We start from the raw sequence: 25,100 nt of genomic DNA on the forward strand, positions 1-25,100 counted from the left end.
CCACCTCCAAATGTGACTCAGGATGCACATAAGCAGGGGGGCACTCAGCCCTACTTAAGCTGGGTGAAGGGGGAGGATTAGTTGCTAAGTCAACGTCTTTATGCTAACAAGTTGTGCCTAGTTAGTTAGAGAGGGATGCTGAGTTCTAAGTAAGCAGTAGGTAGATTCATAATGCGCACTGAACTGAAACTTTCTCTTACTTCAATAAAAGAAAAAACTACAGCTGTGCTGAGTCTGAGTCCCTCGAGATTGGGAAGAACACTCCTCTCCCCATGCATGCCCTGCATCCTCCTCAGATCTACTCCAGAGGGTTGCAAGAACCCCCAGAACAGATTTAGGGCTGAGCGGAGGGATGAGAAGGGAGAAAATTCTGTTGTGCAAGTGGAAATCCTTGCATTGACAGAAGAAGTTTGTTGAATACCACCCTTAGAAATTAAAAAAGGGGGGAAAGTATCCCACCCTATTACATTTACATTTATGGTATCCAAGGCCATCATATAATTTTGTAGTGTTTGCATTACCCAGAGACAGGAAGACTGACAATAAGAGATGCCACAGCTCTATGCATTCTCCATTTCCTTTTGCACACACATCAGAAAACAGCTTAGGCTGCAATCCAATACATGTCTACTCAGAAGTAAGCTTTATTGGGTTCAGTGGGACTTACTCCCAGGTAAGTGTGTATTGGATTGCAGCCTCAGTCATGCCATGAAATGACTAGATAATACTGGCAATTTTAACTTACACTGGCACTGACAAGACTGGCTCCTCCTATACTTGTTTCTATGTAAGTTCTTTCTTCAGTGGTTATTGTTGGGTGAACAGCTGGACTCTCATAGGCATGTAACAGCCAGAACATGTACCAGATTATCCCAAACATTCCTGCAAAGTTATAAAAGAAACATGAACTGGTCAAAAGGAGTTCACATTTAACAAAATATGTAAGAATAAAGGCATTTGGCAATATTATTTCAGCAATATTGTAACGGCTGTCATATAGGAATATTTGCCATAAAGATAAAATAATAAAAGGTCACAGCAGTACAACAATGGAAGCAATTACCTAGGGAGGGTGTGGGCTGTCCAAAATTGGGGGCATTCAAGAGGCAGCTGGACAGCCACCTGCCAGCTATGCTTTAAGTTGGATTCCTGCATTGAGCAGGGGGTTGGACTCGATGGCATTATAGGCCCATTCCAACTCTACTATTCTATGATTCTATCTTTCTCCAAAAAGAGGGATCAAAAAGGTTTTGAGCATTGCTAATATCTACAATAGTTTATACAGTTTAACTGTATTGATTTTTAGCCATTGAGTAACTTACCATATATGTAAAAGACGGATGACCATCCTATGTATTGTACCAATACACCAGCTAGTGGCATGGCAACCACCGCCCCCGCATAGGAACCTACAGATAAACACATGTGTATATAGGTCAACAACTGTGTTCCAACACATCCAGCTCATTATCATTTATTAATTCATGTAGCTCACAACAGCAGGGGTCTTCTGATGAAAAACTGTTATTATTCTCATTTCACAAAAGGGGAGATTTACAATAGTTCAGTCAGTGCTTGCAATCACATCTTGTTTATGCTAGGCACGGCTACTGATGATGCTATACACTCACATTGCTAACGGTGCACTGTGAAGATGCTGGCAATACGATTCTTCGGACTAGCGAAATACATTTTGCTGCCTAAGATGAAGGACATGAAGCTGTCCCCCCTTCAATGTACAGAAGCCAGATGGACTAGCAGTTGAATCTTATTTCAATACTGACAATATGATAGTGTCCTTGAACACACCTGTGGGCAGCAGACTAGTTATAGGGGTGCAAGCAAACCACAAGATGGCACATTCAGCTCTGTCTTCCAACAAAAGGGTACAATCAGTGGGTGGCTACTGCTGCCTTCCAGCATCTGCCACCTGTGGTGTTTGCCCCACTCTGCCTAATGGCAGGGCCAGCCCTGATTATTCATTTTAACACAGACACAGGTCCAGAGTCTGGCCAGACAGAGCCTATTGCTAGCCAGGTTACACAAGATTGTCCTTTGGACATCCAGTATATTTTAATACGTTTGTTACCAATACACACAAAATTTTAAAATCGGAGGGGGGACCACAGGTCTGTCTAACTGGGCTTTCCCAAAACCACACCCCTCACCAGCCCTGCTCTACACTCTTTGAGTGCTTTTGCCTGGCTGGAATGTGGTAATGCCTTTTACTTTTCTGTATGGGGATGGAGAGATGTGTGTCAGTGTGAAGAAGAAACCTATGACTTCTGTGTCGTGGGAATGTAACCTACTGAACAAAGGTCAAAATCATATCTATTGTGCCATACACGTTTTGCCTCTGCTACCTCCCCCCACTGATATACAGCCCCCAGAAGGTTGCCCATGAGGGAATGCACCCTCAGTCTAAGAAAGGTTCCCCACTCCTGTTTTAAAAGGATACAGTTCTCTTCCCCTTCTTTCCCCTGCCTCCATATAGCAGAAAAGCCATCCTCAGATTTACTACATCTGCAGATGACATGTCTTCAAGCTGAGATACTCATTTAAGCAGTGCTTCCTCTCTCTTTTTTTGGTAAAAATATTCTGCCAGTACTCATATCTTGATAGACTTGTTGTGGGTGCCAGTACAAAATGGCTGCTATGGGCAACAACAAAAGAAGTGATGGTACTCCATACAAATGAGTACCATCACAAAAAAGCATTGAATTTAAGCATATATTCTACCGCACACATCTACACCTCATGTGTGGTTAAGTCCTCCTTCTCACTTAGCAGGATGACAAAGCTGAACGGGTGAATAGTGGCTGTTTCTCAAACCAGTCTCATCCCCATTGCCCTGCTAATCTCTGCTGGTTAATCTGTTAGTGAAATTTGGTTTAAGTCATGTGAAGGCACATGGTGCCCTCCAGATATTGTGTACTACAACTTCCATTAGCCCCAATCAGCATGGTAAGAGATTATAGAAGTTGTATCCCACATCATCTGGAGAGCCACAGGTTTCCTACCACTGGTTTAGATTCTCAGGCCTCATCTGCACTCTGTATTTAAAGCAGTATCATACCACTTTAGACAGTCACATCTTCCTACAAAGAATCCTGAGAACTGAAGCTTGTTAAAGATGTTGAGAGATGTGAGGAGACTCCTATTTCTCTCCCCCCCCCCAGCTACAATTTCCAGAGTTCCCTTGGAAGGATTCTTTGGAGGAAGGCATATCTGTTGAAAGTGGCATGATACTGCTTTAAATGTAGAGTGCAGATAGGGCCTCAGTCTCAGTTCCCCAATAATAAATACAGAACGTTCTGTTACAAAGAACTGTTGTAGAGGTGACTGAAAAACAGTGTAAATCAGTTTTCATATTGTGGTTCTATGTGGAAAAATAATAGTAGTCAATTAATGTACATAATACGATAATTTTGTCCTTTATTTTCTTTTTTTACGGTTAGCAAGTCCAGACTCCGGTACTTTTAAGGTATTACTAGAAGAGGCAATTCCAGCAAGTGCAGCTTTTGCCACTACACTGCAAGGGGGAAAGCTGCCCAGGTGGGTTTCCCCAACCTGGTGCTTTCCGGACGTTTTGGACTATAATTCCCATTGGCCCCAGCTAACATAGCCAATGGTCAGGGATTATGGGAATAGCCCAAAACATCTGGAGGGCACCAGGCTGAAGATAACTGGTTTACAATATTGTGGGGTGATCACATTCCCAAAAAGAAAAGGTTTCTGTCCCTTTAAGAATTCTGTAAGTCTCCAATATTCAGCAGGTACAGATCATCACTGAAGTATTATGAGGGTAGAACTTAAACTTCTGGAATGTCACCCTCAGAACTCTTAGAAGCCCTTTTGGAAGGTGATTCCAAATGTACTGTAACATGCAAGAAATCAGGAAAACACCATTCTAAGGAGTATTATTTAATTAACAATGGGGAAAGGATGCTAGTGGCAAAAGATGAAAGAAAAATAAATGGCATTTAGATCCTATTGAGAACTTATACAGACAAGCCATGAAATCCTAGTTTGGCATTTACCAGTGTTGCTAATGAATTATCCCAAGGAATGAACAGACTCAGGTGTTCTTTTCCTCAATTGACATTAGTTCATACTTTGTTAATGAACAGTTAACCTACATATGAACTACTGTCGGGCATGTTGAGAATACCTCAGCATAAGCTGCCCTTGGAATAATTCATTACCAAACTCGCTTAACTTGTGGTTAACTATGCTTGATGTGTGTTGTGTGACCTAAAAGCTATTATCCAGCTATTAACTAATCAAACACAATAAGTTGGTTAATGAAAGAAACAGATTTTAGCTTGCAGTCCACACACTCAGTCTAATATTCAGACTATATGCACACAAACTGGAACTTAACAGAGGAAAGTGTTATAAGAGGGAGGCAGTCCAAGCTCTGAGGAAGAATGAATTAACCGGCTGGTAGGATGATGCCAAAAGAGACAGGGAGAGGCATGAGTGAGAAGACAGGAGCTGAGAGAAAAAAAGACAGGCCAGAAATGTCTCAATATTCAGTAGATATGTGTATGTGGATGAGTAGTAAAGAGGCCAACAAAAATTTGAACTAGCAATGAAATGTAGAAAGTTAAAATTTAGAGGAATTTAACTTGAGAGAAGTTGAAGGACCAAGATATTTTTAATTATTCTAATTAATTTAAATTGCCATTCAAACAGAAAACAGGAAGCATTCCTATTGAATGAGGTATGACAGATAGGAATTTTACCCTTAACTCCATTTTGAAAGAAACCAATGACGTTATGCATTTTTGAGATACTGAGAGAGTTCCTATGGGAATTAGGTTATGCCTCTCAGCCCCTGAAATGTGAAACAGTCAGAAGCCCTCAAAGTAGAGCCACCGGAGACCTATTATTTATAATTAACATTACATTTTCTTTAAAGTCATAGTGCAAACAATAGTTTATAAATCAAACAAACAAATTCAAAACTTACCACAAAAGGATGTGGTTGCTAGCCTGCTTCTTTCCAGTGGAGGCGCCCATTTACTCCACATTCCATGGCATGCTGGGTAGGTCACTCCCTAGCAAACATTTTATACATAGAGCATTGAATTTATATTTAATTCCCTCATTGTTGTGTATACATTTTTTATTCTGTTCAATTAACAACTTTTTTTAACCTTTAAGGCAGCAATCTTTTGCATACTTACAAGAAAATAAGCTTCACTGCACACAAAGGGACTTGCATTTGAATAAAAATGCATAGGACTCCACTTTACACTGAGAGAGGACTAAGTGGTTCAATAGTGTGGTGAACATTTTCAGTGGAGCAGCTTAAAATTTGAAGAAGTGTGGATTGTTGGAAGTGGGGGCAAGAGCAACTCCTGTTTGGGTTCTTTTGTTTGTATTCCAGAAGGAAGATAGAGTTAGGGTTCTCCAGCCGGCTAGGCTTGCCTACCTTTACCTCTGCTCTTTCCTACCTAACTTCCTTCCATTGTAAACTGATATGTTCAGGGAAGCTGACCTACCCCTCCTTCCTTTGTCTTCTTCAACTGTCTGAAGGGAGAGGAGACATCTCTGTCTTAGTTTTCTCTCCTGAGCCATGAGGGCAATACCTAAGTCTGGGCATTGTGTCTCCAACTTAGTTAGAACTAGGTATGCCTTTCCTATCTACTATGTATTTCTATAAATAAAGTAGCTTTTCTTATTTTACTAAGTCTTAAGTCTCAGTGATTTAAATGCAGGGTGAAAGCCTGCTTCTTAGGTAAATACACACTGGCAAACATGCAGCTCAGATGGCTGAATTACTCTGCACACATATTTCTAAAACAAAAGGGTTATGCCAGCTCAGTAAGGTAAATTAAATTGTGAGTTGTGCCTGACAGCAAAAAAAAAAAGAAAAAGAAAAAAAAAGGCTAAGCACTGTGTGTGATTTACACAAGAGATCAAAAGGAGACTTTAGGTTACAGAAAGAAAAGCAGAACAAAAGACAGGAAACCATGGCTGAACGATCAACACAAGAAAAGCATCCCAAGGCTGGAGAAGGATAATTATGTGATTTGGAATCTTCAAATGATAGCATTTTTGGAAGGGGAGGATCTACACGGAGTCCTCACTGATCCTGAACCCTCAGCAGTGGATGAAGCAGCCACTGTATCCTGGAAGTGCAAGCATGCCAAAGTGAAGTCTCTTATTTCTCCTTTATCACATGACACTAAATGTTTGCATGGACAGTAGAAATGCTAAGGAAATATGGGGAAAGCTTGAAAAAGTGTATCAGAGAAAATCTAAAATTCATGTGATGTTTCTGTATAAGTCGCTGTACACACTGAGACAATGTAACAAAGAAAATATGAATCAACATCTGGAGAGAATTACAAGTCTGTTCCGAGAATTAGAAAGCTGTGGGAAATCTTTAGATGAAGATTTGCAGAACCGTCATACTCCTGGCCTCTCTAAATGAACGCCATTATATCATAGCTTGCATACTAAGACAGATCAGAATTTAGATCAGACTATGGCATATCTGAAAGATCAGGACCATAAAGAAAGACAAGAACAAGCTCTGTCTGAAGAAGCAAATTTTGCTGTGGGCAGAAACAGCAACTAAAGGCAGGATAGAGAGATGAGTCATTCCCTGAGGCCACAGCAGGGCACAGATAAACAAACAAAATTGCTTCAAATGCAAATCTCCTAATCGCCTTCAAAGATATTGTCATAGAAGGGAGATAAAAGAGTTGATTTTAAAGAGAAGCAAGCTGAAAGAAAAACAAATAGTCAAATTAAAGTGAAGCATTCCATGTATCTGATGGAAGGATGATTATAATACCAGATTTTTAATCGATACTGGGGCTACAGCACATTTGATAAATAATAAAAATTTGTTTAAGAACGTTAGCCCCCATACACAGAATGTAATTACAGCAGCAAGAGAAATTTCTCTTTCAAGGAATAGACACTGTGGAGCTACTTTGCAAAATGCCAGAGGGCGACAGAGAGCTTGAACTGAAAAATTGCCTATTTGTTCCAACATTTAAAGATAATTTAATAAGCAGCACTAAAATAATGGAGCTTGGAGGCCAACTTCATTTAAGTGACAAAATTTGTCAAGTTTTAGATGAAGGAGTCGTGTGTTGTACTACAAAATTGAAAAATGGACTTTTGCATTTGGAATATTTTGAAATTATGCATACAAATACAGCCAAAGAACCTGTGATTCTGGATGTTTAAATGTTTGGCATCGAAGAATGGGACATGCCAGTTTAGCCAGAATCAATGCTCTAGAGAAGGAAAATTTGGCTAGAGACATTAAAATTGGACAATGTAAATCCACAGAAAAATGTGAATGTTGTATAAAGACAAAAAATGTGAAACCAAAATTTCCGAAGAAAAGTGAAAGGAAAACTACAAACTCTCTAGAATTAATTCACACAGACCTTTGTGGACCCATTAGAACAGTGTCACGGGGCAGAAATGTTTACATGCTTACTTTCATAGATGATTATTTGAGGTATACTACAATGTACCTACTGAGAGAGAAAAGTCAAATACTTCAAAAATTGGAGGACTATATCAAAATTGTATCCAACAAATTTGGCAGAATGCCACAAATTTTAAGATCTGGCAATGAAGGAGAATGTGCATCTAGGGCTATGCAAGACTTTCTACATGAGGAAGGCATAGAGTACCAGAATACTGTTGTTTATACTCCAGAACAAAATGGGGTTGTGGAACTCATGAACCAGGCTCTTGGACAGATGATTCATTCCTTGCTGGAAAATGCACAGTCACCACAGAAGTACTAGAGGGAAGCTGCAGTTACTGCCATCTATCTGCAGAACCAACTTCCAGCAGCTGCAACGAACAAGACACCTTTTGAGCTAAGACATGATCGCACACCAAGTGTGTCTGTGTATTCAGTTGCAAGGCCTTTGTACACATCCCAAAACAAAAGAGGTCAAAATTTGACAATACTGCCAAGGAAGGAATATTCATTGGATATTCTTCAATGCAGAAGGGATACTGAGTCATAGATCCCAAAACTTGTGAAGTTGGAGTATGCAGAGTTGTCCACTTTGATGAAGTGGGCACAACAACCAGAAGGGGCACCACACCAAACAGATGACAGCAAAATGGAAGAAGACACTGAGCTATTCTTCCACAACAGAAGGGACCACAGTAATAGACCAGCAGAGGAAGACAAGGAGTCTGAGCCAGAACAGGCATCAGAGCCAGAAGTGGAAGCCAAAGTGCCAGTACCCAGAGGCTCTGAATGCACCAACAAAGGTGTACCACCAGACAGACTTGCTTACCTTGTGAGAGATGAACTTCCAGAGCCAGAGACCTGGAAAGAGATTGCAGCCTTACCCATAGCTGAAGCTGAGAGGTAGAGGCAGGTAGCCAAGGAAGAGCTGGAAGCTCTACACCAGAATAAAACTTGGACACTGACCAAGCTTCTTCAAGGAAGGAAAGCTGAGGCTGCAAGAGGATATTCAAGAAAAAGCCGGATGCTGAAGGAAACATTGAGAGATACAAGGCAAGACCAGTAGGCAAAGGATACTCTCAAAAGTATCAAACATTTGCTCCTGTAGTCAAACACACTACCGTCAGAACTCTTCTGAGTGTTGCTGCTAACAAGAAAATGCAGGTGGAGCACATGGATATAAAAACAGCATTCTTGCATGGAGAAATAGAAGAGGAAATCTACATGTAACAACAACCAGGGTTTGAAGTTCTAGGAAAAGAAATCTTAGTGTGTACTCTTCAAAAATCCATCTATGGACTGAAACAGGCTGTCAGAGCCTGGAATGAGAAACTGAGCAAAATGCTCTTGAAGGAAGGCTTTGTACAAGGCAGACCAGAGCCCTGCCTGTACAGCAGATTCAAGAACAACAGATGGACATGCCTACTAATTTACGTGGATGATCTACTGTTGGCTTATCAAGACCCACTGGACAAGCAACAACTAGTGAATCATCTCAACAAGGAGGTTGAAGTTAAGTGTCTAGGTGATGTCACTCACTACCTTGGAATACAAATTGAAAGAGAAGATGATGGATCCTTCTTGCTGAGTCAAAGACAAAAGATCCAAGACCTTCTTGAGTGTCTAGCGCTGAAGGATGCACATCTAGCACCTACTCCAATGGAAGTAGGATGCCTGAAACCGGACCACCACAAACAACCAGGGGAAGACCATGAGAGCTACAGACAAGCCATTGGGAAACTTCTGTGTCAGCACTGTTACCAGGCCAGATGTAGTGGTACCAGTGGGATACCTGTGCAGAAATACCAGCTCGCCAACCAGGAAGGGCTGGGAAGCAAACCAAAGAGTAGTGAGATATCCGAAAGGCACTGCAACAATGAAACTGAAGTTAGCGGCTACCTGAGATCCCAAACTAGTGGGTTATACAGATGCTGATTGGGCTGAAAACACTACAGATTGAAAATCCACCAGTGGAAACATCTACTATGGAGATTCAATGATCAGTTGGGCAAGTAAGAAACAAGAGACTGTAGCACTCTCGTCCACAAAAGCAGAGTATGTGTCAGCTTCTGAAGCAAGCAGACAGTTGACATGGTTATTTGAACTGTTCAAAGATTTAGGCATCTCTATACTTGGGTCTGTCATGATGCATGAAGACAACCAAGGATGCATCAGACTCATGGAATCAGAAGGGGTGAGTTCACGAACCAAGCACATAGACATGAAGCACAATTTCATTAGAGATACCTACCACAGAGGACCACTCAAGACGGAGTATTCTCCAATGGAAGATATGACTGCAGATGCTCTGACAAAGGCATTGGGCAAAGTCAGATACTGCAGGCTGTGAGACAAGATGAACCTTATGGGCTGAACCAAACACTAGTTAAGAAGGGGTGTTGGAAGTGGGGGCAAGAGCAATTCCTGTTTGGGTTGTTTTGTTTGTATTCCAGAAGGAAGATAAACTTAGGGTCCTCCAGCTGGCTAGGCTTGCCTACCTTTACCTTTGCTGTTCCTTCCATTGTAAACTGATATGCTCAGGGAAGCTGCCCTTCCTTCCTTTGTCTTCTTCAATTGTCCGAGGAGAGAGGAGACATCTCTGTTTTTGTTCTCTCCCCTGAGCCATAAGGGCAATACCCAAGTCTGGGCATTGCACCTCCAACTTAGTTCAGTATTCTGGCAGCTAACAGGACCTTGAAGTGGTGCCCCCTGTAGTAATATTGAGTGTCACCATATACTGAAATATCTTGCATATCTTTTCCAGGAAAACATATGATTTTACCACATTGGTATCAGGAACTAAGGCTGCAATCCTAAGCATACTTTGTAAGGAATAAGCCACATTGAGCTCAATTGGGACTTACTTTTAAGTAAAATTGTGTAAGGTTGCTCTATAAAAATCACCATACAGGAACTTCAAAAACTATGGTGAAGTATTATTTTCTAAATTAGTTAACATTCAAGTACTTTGACTAAATTAATGGCTGACTGCTGGAAACCAGAGTTTTGAGGAAAATGTTTCACCTTTGAAAAAAAGAACAAGAATTACATGTGTTGAATTGTTGTGAAAATTTTCATTCCAACTTGTGTTTTGTTTGCGTTCAAATAATTAAAATATGACCCAGCACCAATCTATAAGTATGACCATACTTGGAATGCTGTGTACACTTTTGGTTGCCACACTACAGAAGCGATACTGTAGTCCTGGAAAAGGGCAACCAAAATGATCAAGGGGATGGAATGATCCAACTTTGGGGGCTTTTTAGCTTAGAAAAAAGGTGAGTTAGTGGGGCCATGCTAGAGGTGTACGAAATGATATGATATGGTGTCGAGAAGTCTCCTCTCTCTCTCTCTCTCTCTCTCTTTCTCTCTCCCCCCCTCTCCCTCTCTCTGGAAAGACAAAAGTAGTACTTCTTCATATAGTGCATAATTAAATTTGCTGCCTCAGGCTATAGTGATGACCACCAATTTTAAAAGGGGACTAGGCAAATTCATGGAGGATAAAGCTATCAATGGCTACTACTCATGATGGCTGTGTATTATCCATTATAGGAGGTAGTAAGCCTTTGAAACCAGTTACTAGGTAACACAAGAGGGGAGAGTGCTGCTGTGCTCCGGTCCTGCTTGTAGGCTTCTGATAGGCATCAGGTTGACTGGTGCGAGAACAGGATACTGGACTAAATGGGCCTTTGGCCTGATCCATCAGGGCTCTTCTTATGTTCTTAAGAAATGCAAATAAACAAATATGTTGGATAACCTACCTCTACAAGACCTTGCAAAATTCTTACAAACATAACACAACCATAATGTACTCTGGCAGCTGCAGGAATAAACATATTTAGTGTGGAAGTTAGGAAAATAGCTGCTCCAAATACCCTGTAAAGAGAGAACAATAAATGTTTTTTTCCTGTTATCTTATAGAGAGATGACAGTATGTATTGAACAGTCAGGGCAATCAAAACAGCTGTCCAGGATGTCAAGTCTTTGGAGGAGGGGAATGTGGCTTCACACTTTCAAAGCACACTTTTTACTCAAAAGCTGCAGTTCAGTTTAACAGGCTGCACTTTCCCTTCAAGAAAAGGAAAGTGGAAAGTGACCAAATTGGGGGAGGAGATTGACCAGATGGTCCAAAGTGAGAGTCACTCAGATATTGCCATTTTCCATTCTATCTGCAAAGTCCTACAACAGGGTATTATGAAAAACATAACCTGCCATTCTGGCTTCTCCATATAGCAATCCAGAATAGCTCTTTTAAAAATTTGGAATAAACTTAAAAACAAGAATTTGTCCTTTAAGTTCTTTTTTATTTAACCATGAATGAGTGATGTTTAAATAGTCAAGTCAAAGTCCTTTATTTGCATTAGCCACAAGCCATTGCAATTGGAATATACAGAGAAAATAGGAATCAAATAGACCAAATTACCTGACTAAACTTCTAGTATTTACATGGGGTGCCAATAAAATTAATATATACAGAATCCATCTGCATAAAACTACTAACAAAACTATCAGCTGAACAAGAAACTAAAACACAAGGTGCCATAATGGATCTTATTTTAATGGCACCTGCTAAGAACTTTGCAGACTTTGCTATCACCATCTGCTCTTGGTCTGCAAGAAGAAAAGCCACATGAAAATTAGTTGAGTGTCCTGGAAAAGATCACAATACTGGGGTAATCAGCTCGCTTCTCAGATCTCTATAGAAAGTTACTGTTTCAACACTGCCATCTCTGTATGGGCATACACAATTTTGAAATGAGATTCTTTCAAAATGCCCCTCTAATACAATCTTGCTCTAGTAAAAGCTCTTCTGTGTTTAAGGATTATTAGGTTTTGCAAATAAGGCGCTGGTGTATTAAGATAACTAAGTGGGAAGCTATCATACCATGGATAAAATTTTCTTATAGCAGCCAGTTAATTGTGCTGTTGAATGTTATAGAGACACTGTCTAATTAAATCTCTTGCTTTACTGGACCCCAAGATTACTAACAGTTGTGGGAATAAACCAAAAGAGCACAGTCTTAAAGTAATGTCTCTCGTCCAGCTGCTCTCGTGAGAATCATGCAGAACTAGAGGGAGCAAACGAGAGGAAGTTAAATTGAATTGGAATCAATAATTGAATGTCCTCAGCCAAGCCTGTAAAATAGTAGAGGGAAGACCAGCTTCCAGTTGCAGTAAGGTGTTAGGAACACAGCATGGGGCAGAAAAAATATCTTAGAAATTTGGACTGAACAAATACTCAGTGGACCGAGTATCAGCCCAAATTTTAATCCCATACAATAATTGGGTGGAAGGTATGAAATTGCCATCTTTTGTGCAACCCCCCCCCCCGCACAACTCATTAAGGCCTCATCTACACCATACGTTTATGCCACTTTAAACAGTCATGGCTTTCCTCAAAGAATTCTGGGAAGTGTAGTTTCTGAAGTGTGCTGCAAGTTGTTAGGAGACTGTTATTCCCCTCACAGAGCTACAATTCCCAGAATTCTCTGGTATAAGGGGCTGACTTGGAGCTCTGTCAGGAGAAAAGGAGTCTCCTAATAACACTCAGCACCCTTCACAAACTATACGTCCCAGGATTCTTTGGGGGGAAGCCATGACTGTTTAAAGTGGAATAAATGTCTGGTGTGGATGTGGCCTAAGATTTTATCGCTCTGTAAGGCTTTTTTGTTTAAATATAACTATTTGCTCATGAATTTGTCATGTCAGGACACAAAGACAAAGGATAATCTAATGGGGTTTAATTAACGGTGATGACTATTTAAGTATAAAAGAAATGGCAACAAATGCAGGTAACAAGGTAATTCTATGGTTCTATTTTAATGAAGAAATTATATGGTAATAAACATATGAAATCAAAGGACTACTTTGATTAAATTTGAAATGATCATTTTGAATCATGCATCAAATACAATTTATGGTTTTAATAGAATTGGAGTACAAAGCTATACTCAAGTTCCCCCAGGTGAAGAGCTATAGAATTTGATGGGATATATCTAATTGGTGCAAAAAATACGCCTGCAGAACTGCCCAGATATGCTGGCTGAACACTCTGCTGAGAAAGCTGTTCCACAAGAGAAAATACACTGATGACAGACGAAAAGGGGTAGAATCATGGGCAGGACATGAGCAACCCAGGGAAGGAGCACTCTCACTTTAGCCTATACTCCTCCAGATCGCTATCGACTCCTGTCGATAGTAAGACTTTACCCCAGCCTTTATCCAGAAATGTTCCTCCCATTGACTTGAATGGGACCGATACGAAATTAAAAATAGGCACCCTGTGATGATGACTGCCCAGCTCATATCACCATGCTAGAGCATAACAACACCCAATCATAGAACACCCACCGGTATATAAACCCCATACAGAGACCACAACTCAGTTTATATAACATGGAACTATATCTCTATGGCCTCCTGCAATGCACACTTGGAGATCACAAGGGGGCTTTTTGGTGAAAGTAAACAGGGAGAAAGGACACTGTAGAAAGAAAGGGGGGCACTTTGTACAAACAGCTCATCTCCAGAGCATTCCTAGAACATTGGTAATACTTTTCTTCTAGAACCCTAACAGCTTCTATGCCTTGGGACTTCAGAGACACCGCCCCCCAACATCAAACTCTACTCCACTCCAACAACTGTTCACTTAATATAATGCATTTTATGTTATTTTTATTAGTATATTCATTTTATGCACACTTTCTCGTAATATTTGCATTGTAAACATTGTTTAGGTGGCAAACTGCATCGCAAAATTTAGATAAATGTAAATTTCAAAGGATGGTTTGTGTTGCAGTTCTCATATTGTTGCAGAAAGTGGGGATTTAAAGTGGAGCTTTAAATGCTAACTGAATTTAATTTCTCCCCCAATCCAAGTGCTGTGTCGTGTGGGCTCTGCTTTGTTCTCATTGAATGTTGTGCTCCAAAACCATGGATGTGAGCAATAGAAGAGGACTTGAATCCCTGCTGTAGGATACTTAACAGTATCATAGCTAGCTGAAGCATTGGAGCTGATGGAGTGGGGGTATCCCAGCGTCATTTTGTGTGTTGTGTGTCTTGTGATGCAGGGGGCATGCCCATGTCATCCAGAGTTCATTGGCTCTCTCTATGTGTGGGGTGGCATGTGGGTGTCATCACTAGCACAATCCCTGATCGGTGGACTGTGGTGGTGTGTCCCAGGACACTTTTATGCCATTTTTCTATTTTCTGATTTAATTTTATCTTCTTTCTCAGGCTATGTATGTAGCAGCAGTGTACTCCAGTTTAACTGGTTTATTGGATTGCTATGTCTGACACAAGGAACTTACTTTTTAACAGAAGTGGAAGAGAATGATTGGGAAACACTAACTGAAAACATGTGCACCCAAATATTTACCTTGGGTCCAGCCTCGTCAGCATGCATACATTTTGAAGAAAACCATTATGTATGCATTTGGTACCTCAGTCAACATTACCACTTAAACAAAATATATAAGTCATGCCAATTATGGATACTGTGATAATCCCATGCCTCTTTCATTCATGGGGGGTGGGGGGATGCACATGCAATAAAATTAATAATTCATTTATTTTAAACATTTTGTCAGAATATATTGGCATTCTTCAATCAAAGAACATCAAACTTTAATCTAAAACTTGCCCACTGTAGCAAAAATGCTGATTGCATTTAAATGGGATACTGTTGAAGTGCCTACATATTTGAAAAACTGCTGAGATGATAAAGTTAACAGAGATTGTTTGAATACATAATGGAAGAACAGAAACAGTTTTGGACATGTTGGTAATCTGTTATAAGTTATTGTAAACTTAGGTGTAACAAGGCTATAAACAAAGATAGATGCTTTTCCTCTGTATTGATAATGTTTCATATAATCTGCCATATTTCCATGGGTTATAGCAGGGATGGAGAACTTGATGTTCTCCAGATCAGAGCTTGGAAGATTACTTTTAAAAAGTAATAAATTACAGTTACAATTACATGGCCCAAAAAAGTAGTAATTACCGTTACCGTTACAATTGCTCTGAAAGTAACTGATTACTTTTTCTCAAAAGTAATCACTACAATTACATTTCAGTTACTTTTTAAAAAAATGTGCTGGCCTTGGCTACTGCACATCTAAGTAGCCTAAAACAACATTAAAAATAAACAAACACATACAGAGGTAGCAGAATAATTATTTTTATCCATAAGATAGCAATGATGGTCTCTCCGCTGATAAGGGAGGTGGAGAGAGACGTCAGATCTTTGCACATCAAACCAAGTGCAACACCACCACCACCACTCAGCCAGCAAGCATAATCTCTCTCCCTTAACCACATCCTGGACCCTGCTCTGCCACCAACTAAGGGACACTCACCCAAGCAAACATTTTCCCCTGAGATGCAAAAAAGTTAAAATACTGCAAATGTAGCACAGTAGCCAGAGAGGGTGGTGGAGGCCACTTTGTGTGCCAAGTGCAAACACAATATTTACACACAGACACACGTTGTCATCTTTCACCTCCACAGTTCTTTATCTCCATTCTGCTGCTGCCTCCGTCCTTCTCCTCCCTTATCCATGTTCTTGCCCTCCAGCTCCTTTTTCCCTCCACTCCATTCTTCACCACCACCATCCATTTTTTTAAACAATTGTTTTCTCCACTCAACCCTGTCTCACTGTCCACCTCCTCCCTTGTCACCTCCTATCCACCCACAGAGAATGAGGGCAGAGTGAAGCTGCACAGAAGCCCAGTTTGAGGCACATGATTTTCATCCACAAATCAGAGGAGCAGAAGACTTCCCCTGCTCCCTCCCCCAAGTACTGCCCCAAAGTAATGTTGGAAACACTACAATTACTCCACAAAAGTAATAGAATTACTCCTAGTTCTATTACAATCAAAATGTAAAGGAATTACCCACTCGTTTCTCAAAAAAGTAATGAATTACGAGTAATTTGTTACTTTTAATTAATTACTTCCAAGCTCTGCTCCAGATGTTGCTGGACTCCAACTCGCATCATACCTTGACCATCGGCCATGCTGGCAGGGGCAAAGGGAGCTGGAGTCCACCAACATTTAGAGGCCACAGGTTTCCCATCCCTAAAATTATAAACAGTTTATCAATAATCTAATTTTTAAAAAGAAAAAAATGGATAGATGCATAACTTGCCCGTGTCATTCATTGTTAACTGAAGGAAAAGGAATTACATTCACCCTTTTTGTGATTTCTCTGGTCTGAGTGAAGACCCTGCCAGTAAATTATCATTTGACTTCAAACAATGCTATTATTTAATATTTGAATTATGTTTACATGCTTGTTGGAAAGTTTCTCTCTTCTACTAGTGTGGATTTTCTCAAACTGCGACCCTGGATAAATTTGCTAAATGTTAATGCAACAATTGGAGTTACTTGGCTTGCTTTTGAATAAAACATTTATTGCATTGATCCACATTTTTAGGGTGGGTAATATTTTCCTGTCAACTCATGTTGGATATACATGTGTATTAGGTTTACTGACTAAGTTCAATAGCTTCACCTGACAAGCTTCCAGATCATGAACGTGCTGAGCCCTTCATAAGACCATGTACCATGGATATCCACTGGAACTCAGTGATAAAGTACATGCTGGCTTGCATGCTGAAGATCTAATTTTATATTCCTGGCATCTGAAGGACCTGTTCGCAGGTGATGAGGAAGACCTATGCCTGGGATACCAGAGACCCACTGTCAGAGTAGACAATGCTGGGCAAATAGTCTGACCTAAGATGGCAAGTTTTCTTAACATGAGTGCAAAAACATCATCTCACAATGGATAAAATATTTGTGAATCCACAGGAGATTGGGCATGTGATTTAGTGATCTGAGGAGTCAGCAAGCCATACTTATGTTCTTTTTATTTTCAAAAGCAATTCTGTACTATTCTGAAGTTATTTAATTATGACACGAATAAGATTGCAATAACACATTGACAGAATTGATGGAAAGCTGCCTGTATGAAATCAGTTCTTAAATTATGTATGATGTTGATCAACTATACTCTGACAATATTCACATGTGTCATATCCCTCATGCTTTTATTACCAAATGCCAGCCAATTTGTCTGGTAGGTTGTAGAATAAAGTCTTCTGTCATATAGTTTGTTCACTTTTTGCAATTGCCATAAGACAAAATAAGGTTTTAATATAAAGCCAGGTTGTTATTGAATTTTAATTTTGAATCATTCTTTGTACAGGAGATACAAGCTTAGGAAAGTGGTGTGTTTCAGTGGTAGAACACACAATTTGCATGCAAAAGGTTCCAGGTTCTTTAGGCAGGACTGGGAGAGATTGTCTGAAACCCTGGAAAGTCAGTGCCAATCAGTGCAGACAATACTGAGACAGATGGACCAATGGTCTGACTCAACATTAAGCAGCTTGTTCATATGTTTCCTATGTTCCTAAGTAGTAAGAGCAGAATGCACATATTCTGTGCCAACTGTAGCAGTCATCAGAGGCAATCCTACAGAGAGAGCTCCTAAGGGCAAGGTTCAATCTGCAGTATACATTTAAAGCAATATCATTCTACTTTAAACAGTCATGACTTCCCCCAAAGAATCCTGGGAACTGTAGTTTGTTAAGGGTGCTGAGAATAGTTAGGCGATCCCTATTCCCCTCACAGAGCTACTATTCCCATAATTACATGGGAAGAGGGTTTGATTGTTAGACCACTCTGGAAATTCAACACCAGACACTCCCAATGGTCACAAGGTATTCCAAAAATTAGTATCTTAGCCTTGCTCAATTCAGGATTCATCTTGAGCAATGGCCAAAACTGAATGCTGGACAGGCTAGTCATTAGTCCAGTTTTACAAGTGGGAAGCTGAGTATTTTTTTATTTATGTATTTAACAAAATGTATATACCACTTGATTATAATAAAACCTCTAAGTGTTTTACAAAAAGAATAAAACATTAAAATTATCAATAAAAGATCATTAAAAACAAGTATTAAAAACATTCAAAAGACAATTAAAAAAACAGTAGGCTAAAGAGATTAAAACACAGCTGAATTCTACCCCCCAAATATCCAAACATAAACACCATTCTTGAACCACTCTAGCCCGCATTCTGTTTTGATAGGATTAATAGTAAGAAAATGCAGATGCTTGTATATGTACAGATCACTATGTACATCTCTACAGAACGTCCTAGAATTATGTTCTCTGGTGAGATGCAACTGAAATGCCTTTCATTTCATTAAATTAACAACCGGGCTTATTACACAAAGAGTAGAATACCTTCACCTTAGACACAATCATTAAAATTAAATCGTAACTAATATACCTCTGCTTATTAATGTCCCAGAGGGCCTCATCATCACATTCATTGTGTAAGCTCACAGAGCAGTTACCAGTTGCTAGAACTATTGTGGTTTTCTTGAAATGCAACTTGATTTTAATAAATATAGTACAGTATTAGATAACATAGAAAATTATTATAATTGCTTTACCATATCATATTATCTTATCTTACCTGTTAGCTGCTAGTTTATTTGCAATGAAGCCTCCTGGAATTTGTGTTACAATATAGCCCCAGAAAAATGAGCCATGAATAAGTCCTACTGTTTCTGGATCCCAGTTGAATTGTGCTTTCTACAAATAAAACATGGTAATATGTAATTTGCACACTGTAATTTGTGAGATATTCTTTTGTTGCATGATTGCTTGAATTCACATTGGAGTCGCAATATCCTGACCACTGCAGACTCTGTTGAACCAACATGTATGCAATTTTGACTTGCCAAAAGCGATGAAAACTATCTTATCCAGCAACACTGGGACACTTTGCAACTACCTTTTCATCAGTTAGTTGAGATGCAGTTAAATATTATTACGTAAGGGTAATTCCCGTCTGAAGTTTTTCATCTAGAAAGAGACAATTGGTCTTACTTTAATGCATAACACAAGTCCCATTTAACAGGGCTTGCTTTTGATTATTCAAGGGATACTAAGCCATGTACTTATTGAGCACCATCATAGATAAGGAGACAGAAGAGAAAGGCACAGTTGGAGCTATTCTGAACGTTTTTACTGCAGGTGATCATCTACCTGAATAGCCCAGCTGGTTTAAAGTGGCTTGCTGATTGCACAACTCTGGCAAAGCATACACTTCTCACCCACCTATGGTATTTGAGCTTCCAAATACCAGTTGCTGGAAACCACAGGAGGGGAGAGTGCTCTTTGAGCTTTTATATCAAAGTTTTGGTTATATGTGTATTTGATATGCTGTATTTATCTGATTTTGTACACCGCCTAGAGTGGCCGCTGATGCGGCCAGACAGGCGGCCTAGAAATAAAATTTTATTATTATTATTATTATTAGGTCCTGCTTGTGGGCTTCCCATGGGCATCTGGTTCGCCACTGTAAGAACAGGATGCTGGACAATGGGCCATTGGCCTGATCCAGCAGGGTCTTCTTATACCCTATAATCTTTACTAAAAATTAAGTTCCACTCTGTTCAGTGGGGCTTCTAGGATTGCAGCCTCATCTATTCTTCAGTGTGGTGTTGTGGTTGGAGTACTGGACACAGAGTGGAGAGACCTGGATTCAAATCCCAACTCTGCCATGAAGCTTACTGGGTGATCTTTGGCCTGTCATAACCACAAATCTACCAAACAGGGTTGTTATGAAGTTTAAAATGGAGAGGGAAGGGAGCAAACCATGTATGCCATTTTGAATTCATTGGACAAAAGGTAGGACAGAAATATAACGAATATACTTACAATATTGTCAGACTGGGAATAAATAATATTGACAAATGGATGGTTACTACTTGGCTTATCATTTCACTACATTTTTCAAGGCATGGGCAGAAATAAATTGATAAGGAGAGTAGCCACAGTTCAGTGATACAGCATATACTTTGAATACAAATATAGTAGGGGATGAACTCTCTCTGCCTGCAGAAAGCTGCTGCTAGCCAGTGTAGATAGTACTGCATGGGTTAGATGGGTATGACCATCAGGATTTTTCTGAGAAAATATATAAGATTTTTCTTTTTCTCCTTGCCTGTCTTCTCCCCCCCCCCAAAAAAAGAAGGCTGCTTTGCAGATTTTTTTCTGAATTTTCTCCAGCATTTTTTTGTCATGGCCATCATTTCCTCTCCCCCTCGCACCCTACAAACCCCCAGAATGACACTAGGTCTGGGGCAGTGCAGAAGAACTCATGTGCAATCCCTGGCATCACCAGGTAGAACTGGGAGGGACCCCTGCCTGAAACCCTGGAGAGCTACTGCCAGTCAGTGTAGACAACACTGAGCAAGATGCACCAATTGTTTAATTCAGTATAAGGTAGCTTCCTATGAGGATGTAAAATAGGGGCCAGGGTGCCAACACAGTAGTTGCTGATGCCACTTGCAGCAGCAGAGGAAAAAGCTGTACCACTGTTAATGGTGAGTCCTAAACCCCAATAAACTGTTGGAGAACCTCTGCCCTGGCAAAATTTGGGGAAATAGTCCCCACAACTTCTCTGCCCACGAATGGCTCTAGAGTACAAGGAAGCTTTATGTGTTCATAAATTCTATGTTCCCTAGAGTTCCTGTCATGTTAGAGTCCTTAGAGCTTGTATAACTAGCTTCAATACAGCTCTACAGTTTCCACAGTAACTTTCTATATGTCTGTCTATCCGTCTATCTATATATCATCTTCCTCCCTTCCTCCCAGTAGGATCCCAGGCTGTAAACAGAAACACTAAACACATTCTAAAACATAATAAAAGCAGACTTTAAAATATTTTAAAACAAAACATCTTTAAAAACATGTTAAAACAAAACATCGTTAAAAAAACTTTTAAAACTTCTTAAAAAGTAATTCCAACACAGACATAGACTGGGATAAGGTCTCTACTTAAAAGGCTTGTTGAAAGAGGAAGGTCTTCAGTAGGTGCCGAAAAGATAACAGAGATGGCGCCTGCCTAATATTTAAGGGGAGGGAATTTCAAAGGGTAGGTGCCACTACACTGGAGGTCCGCTTGCAGGGCTGGTGCCAGGCATGACTGGGCCCTTGGGCTCCAGCCTGTCCCAAGTCTCTCCACTCCCAGCCCCCCCCCGACCATGCAGGACCTTTCCACCTACCTCACCTCCCTTTCTGTGAATGCCCTGCATGCTGGGTGTGCAGGTTGCTGCCATCAACCAAGATGGCAGCAGAGGCTTCTCTAAGGGACTGATATCCCTGCCACCATCTTTGTTGATAGCACGCATGTGCGCTATGCTGTGTGCAAGCACATGCCTGCCATCAATCAAGATGGCGGTAGGGGCATCAGCCCTTTAGAGAAGCCTCTGCTGCCATCTTGGTTGATGGCAACAACCTGCATGCCCAGCATGCAGGGCATTCACAGAAAGGGAGGAGAGGTAGGTGGAGTGGGTGGGTGCCACAGGCCTGCACGATCTGTTGGGGTTGCTTGAAGTTCCATCTTTGTGATCTGCAGCAGGGTTGGGAGTTGATGCTGCTGGGGATTGCAAAAGGAGAGAGCTACCCCCACACCCTAAGGAGGGACCTTCAGGGGCTCCTCTGGACCACAGGGGTCCTTGGCCAGGGCCCGACCTGGCTGCCCTTTGCCGCCAGCCCTGTTCATTTGCTATGTTGTGCAGAACAGACTTCCTGATAAGATATCTGCAGGAGGTCCTCACCTGCAGAGCATAGTGATCGACTGGGTGTATAAAGAGAAAGATGATCTTTCAGTATACTAGCTTATACTATCTGAATGACAGCACTAAAATGTAAGCATTTTGAATATGGTAGCACTGACATCTTTTAGGAAACATCACAGGATTTATTTATCATCATTAACGATGATACTTTTTCATATCTAATCTTTTAGTTATATGGACAGTCATTTCTCTGTATCCAGTAACATATGTCTCTACTCACCTCAACCTCTGGTTTTCCATTGACATAGATTGTGTTGTTGTTAACCATTTCCACTATGGCAACACCAAGATTGCACCTAATTCCAAAAGAAATGCAAAACCCCAGGCCACTCATTATAGCAATGATGTAACGTTTGGGTAGTCCACAGCAATGGCAGTCAAATAAAGGAGGTTTGTTTGCTGCCTGTACAGGTCTTCCTTCTTCATTTAGTTCAATGTTATCTTCTTCTTGGTTGGTTCCATCAATTTTTCTGTAGACATGAAAAAAAGGCAAAGAAAAAAATGTTCTTAGAATAAACCATTCGTATGTAATTGAAGTAACACACTGTTTAGTTGCTGTATGACATTCCCATGAGAGCTGCTCCTAGCTAATTGTACTCAGAATATGTGAAAGAAAGCAGCCGGGGGGTTGCATAAGGCCTTGGAGATTTCAGAGAAATACTGGGGCAGCTGGACACCTAGTCCATTAATTTTCTCAGGCAAACTGTCTTAGACCCATTTATACATCAGACTAAGCTAGGGGTGGGGAACCTCTGGGCCTAATTAGGAGTACCAAGTCTCCCTATTTGGCCCATATAGCTGTTTCGGGCAAACAACGTCACTTATATATACACCACTTGACATTATATATACTATCAGGTGAGGGACAAGTAAACATGGGGCTTGGATAAAAGGGGCTTTGCAGGCACTGCTAAGCGGCTGATTGGTAATGCCTGCAAAACCTCTTGCCCAGTGCTTCCAAGTGGCCAACAACTAGGTGATTGTTGAGCATTTGGGAAGTGCTGCACAAGGGCCCCCCCTTTAGGATGCACACCTTAACGTGGTGAGGGGGTTTGAGAGTGTTGAAGAAGCTGAGAGCAAAGCGGTCAGGAGTCTAGACCAAGAGGCTAGACTTCTAGCAGGGGCACCCAAGGCGGAATGGTCAAAGCTGAGACACCAGACTAAGATGCATCCAAACTCAGAGGAAGGCAATGGTAAACCACCTCTGAATATTTCCTACCACGAAAACCCTATGAACAGAGTATCCAAAATGCAACACGAGATAGTGCTGGAAGATGAGACCCCCAGATCAGAAGGCACTCGCCGAGCTACTGGGGAAGAACAAAGGACAAGTACGAGTAGCACTGTGACTAATGACGCAGCTGGGTCAAAGCCGAAAGAAAGCCCAGAGGCTGATGCGCACAGATGCAAAAGGAGAGTCCAGAGTTGTACGACGCACACAATAGGAACATGGAATGTGAGAAGCATGAACCAGGGAAAGTTAGAAGTTGTCAAGCAAGAAATGGAGCATATCAACATTACAATACTTGGCGTGAGTAAATGAAAATGGACTGGAATGGGACATTTTCAATCAGGCAACTACAAAATATTTTATGCAGGAAATGAGAAATCAAGAAGAAACAGGGTTGCTTTAATAGTGAGAAGTGAGAAGTGATGTAGCAAAAGCAAATAGGAGCTACAATGCAAGGTCTGAGTGAGTGATATCAATGAGATTAAACGGAAAACCTATTAACATAACCATCATCCAAGTCTACGCTCCAACATCAAACGCAGAAGAAGAAGAATTGGAGAGATTTTACGCAGAAGTACAGGAGGAAATTGATCACACACCAAAAGAAGATATGATGATCATCATGGGGGACTGGAATGCAAAAGTAGGGGACAGAGAAGAACTAGGAATTGTAGGAAAATGGGGCTTAGGTGACAGAAATGAAGCAGGAGAAAGACTTATTGAATTCTGTGAAGCCAATGATTTGTTTCTTGCAAACACATTTTTTGAGCAACCAAAAAGATGACTGTACACATGGACATCACCAGATGGTCAATATAGCAATCAAATTGATTATATAACTGGAAACAGAAGATGGAGAAGTTGCATACTTTCTGTGAAAACAAGACCAGGAGCAGACTGCGGTACAGATCATGAACTGATAGTATCGAAAATCAGAGTAAAGCTGAAGAAGAACAACAAAGCACTCATAATGCCAAAATACAATTTAAATAACATCCCAGAAGCATATAAAGATCAAATAAGGAACAGGTTTGAGGCTTTAAACCTAGTTGACAGAGAACCAGAAGAACTATGGACTGAAGTCAGGGACATTATCAGGGAAGAATGCAAAAAGACAATACCTCTTGTTAAAAAGAGAGAAAGACCTCAATGGATGACTGGAGAAACTCTTAAAATGGTTAAAGAGAGAAGGAAAGCAAAAGCAAAAGGAGATAGAAACATGGTCAGAACCCTAAATGCAACTATACAATGACTAGTACGTAGGGACAAAGAAAACTATTACAATAGTTATTGTATAGAAATAGAAAAGGAACACAAAATGGGAAGAACAAGAGCCCTGTTCCAAAAGATTAGAGAAATGAAAGGGAAATATAAACCAAGAGTAGGGATGTTGAATAATCAACAGGGGAACACACTGACTGACCGAGATGAAATAAAAGGAAGATGGAAGCAATACACTGAAGAACTCTATAAAAGAGATGACAGCATGACAGATTCATTCACGGAGGAACCATATGATGAAGAACCAGAAATTTTAGAATGTGAGGTGAAAGCTGCTCTTAAAATTCTTGGAAGAAACAAATCACCAGGAATAGACGGCATACCAATAGAGTTGCTACAAGCTACTGAGACTGAATCTGTTCAAATGTTGACAAAAATTTGTCAAGAAATATGGAAAACTAAGCAATGGCCCACAGACTGGAAGCGTTCAATATATATCCCAATTCCAAAGAAAGGGG

General features: G+C 40.5%; 1 protein-coding gene across 2 annotated transcripts in view; it reads right to left on the reverse strand.

Moving 5' to 3' along the window:
* Positions 1–25,100, reverse strand: part of SLC17A8 (solute carrier family 17 member 8) — a 46,163-nt gene that overhangs the window by 14,816 nt on the left and 6,247 nt on the right. For both annotated transcript variants that reach the window (XM_061637775.1, XM_061637774.1), the window contains exons 2-7: positions 22,351–22,600; positions 18,956–19,074; positions 11,227–11,341; positions 4,976–5,063; positions 1,323–1,409; positions 746–882 (exon numbers count right to left, since the gene is read on the reverse strand). In XM_061637775.1, coding sequence (XP_061493759.1) covers positions 746–882; positions 1,323–1,409; positions 4,976–5,063; positions 11,227–11,341; positions 18,956–19,074; positions 22,351–22,600 — 796 coding nt within the window. The remainder of the gene's footprint in view (positions 1–745; positions 883–1,322; positions 1,410–4,975; positions 5,064–11,226; positions 11,342–18,955; positions 19,075–22,350; positions 22,601–25,100) is intronic.

This window comes from Rhineura floridana, chromosome 8 (genome assembly GCF_030035675.1).
Source record: "Rhineura floridana isolate rRhiFlo1 chromosome 8, rRhiFlo1.hap2, whole genome shotgun sequence".
NCBI classification, from domain to species: Eukaryota; Metazoa; Chordata; class Lepidosauria; order Squamata; family Rhineuridae; genus Rhineura; species Rhineura floridana.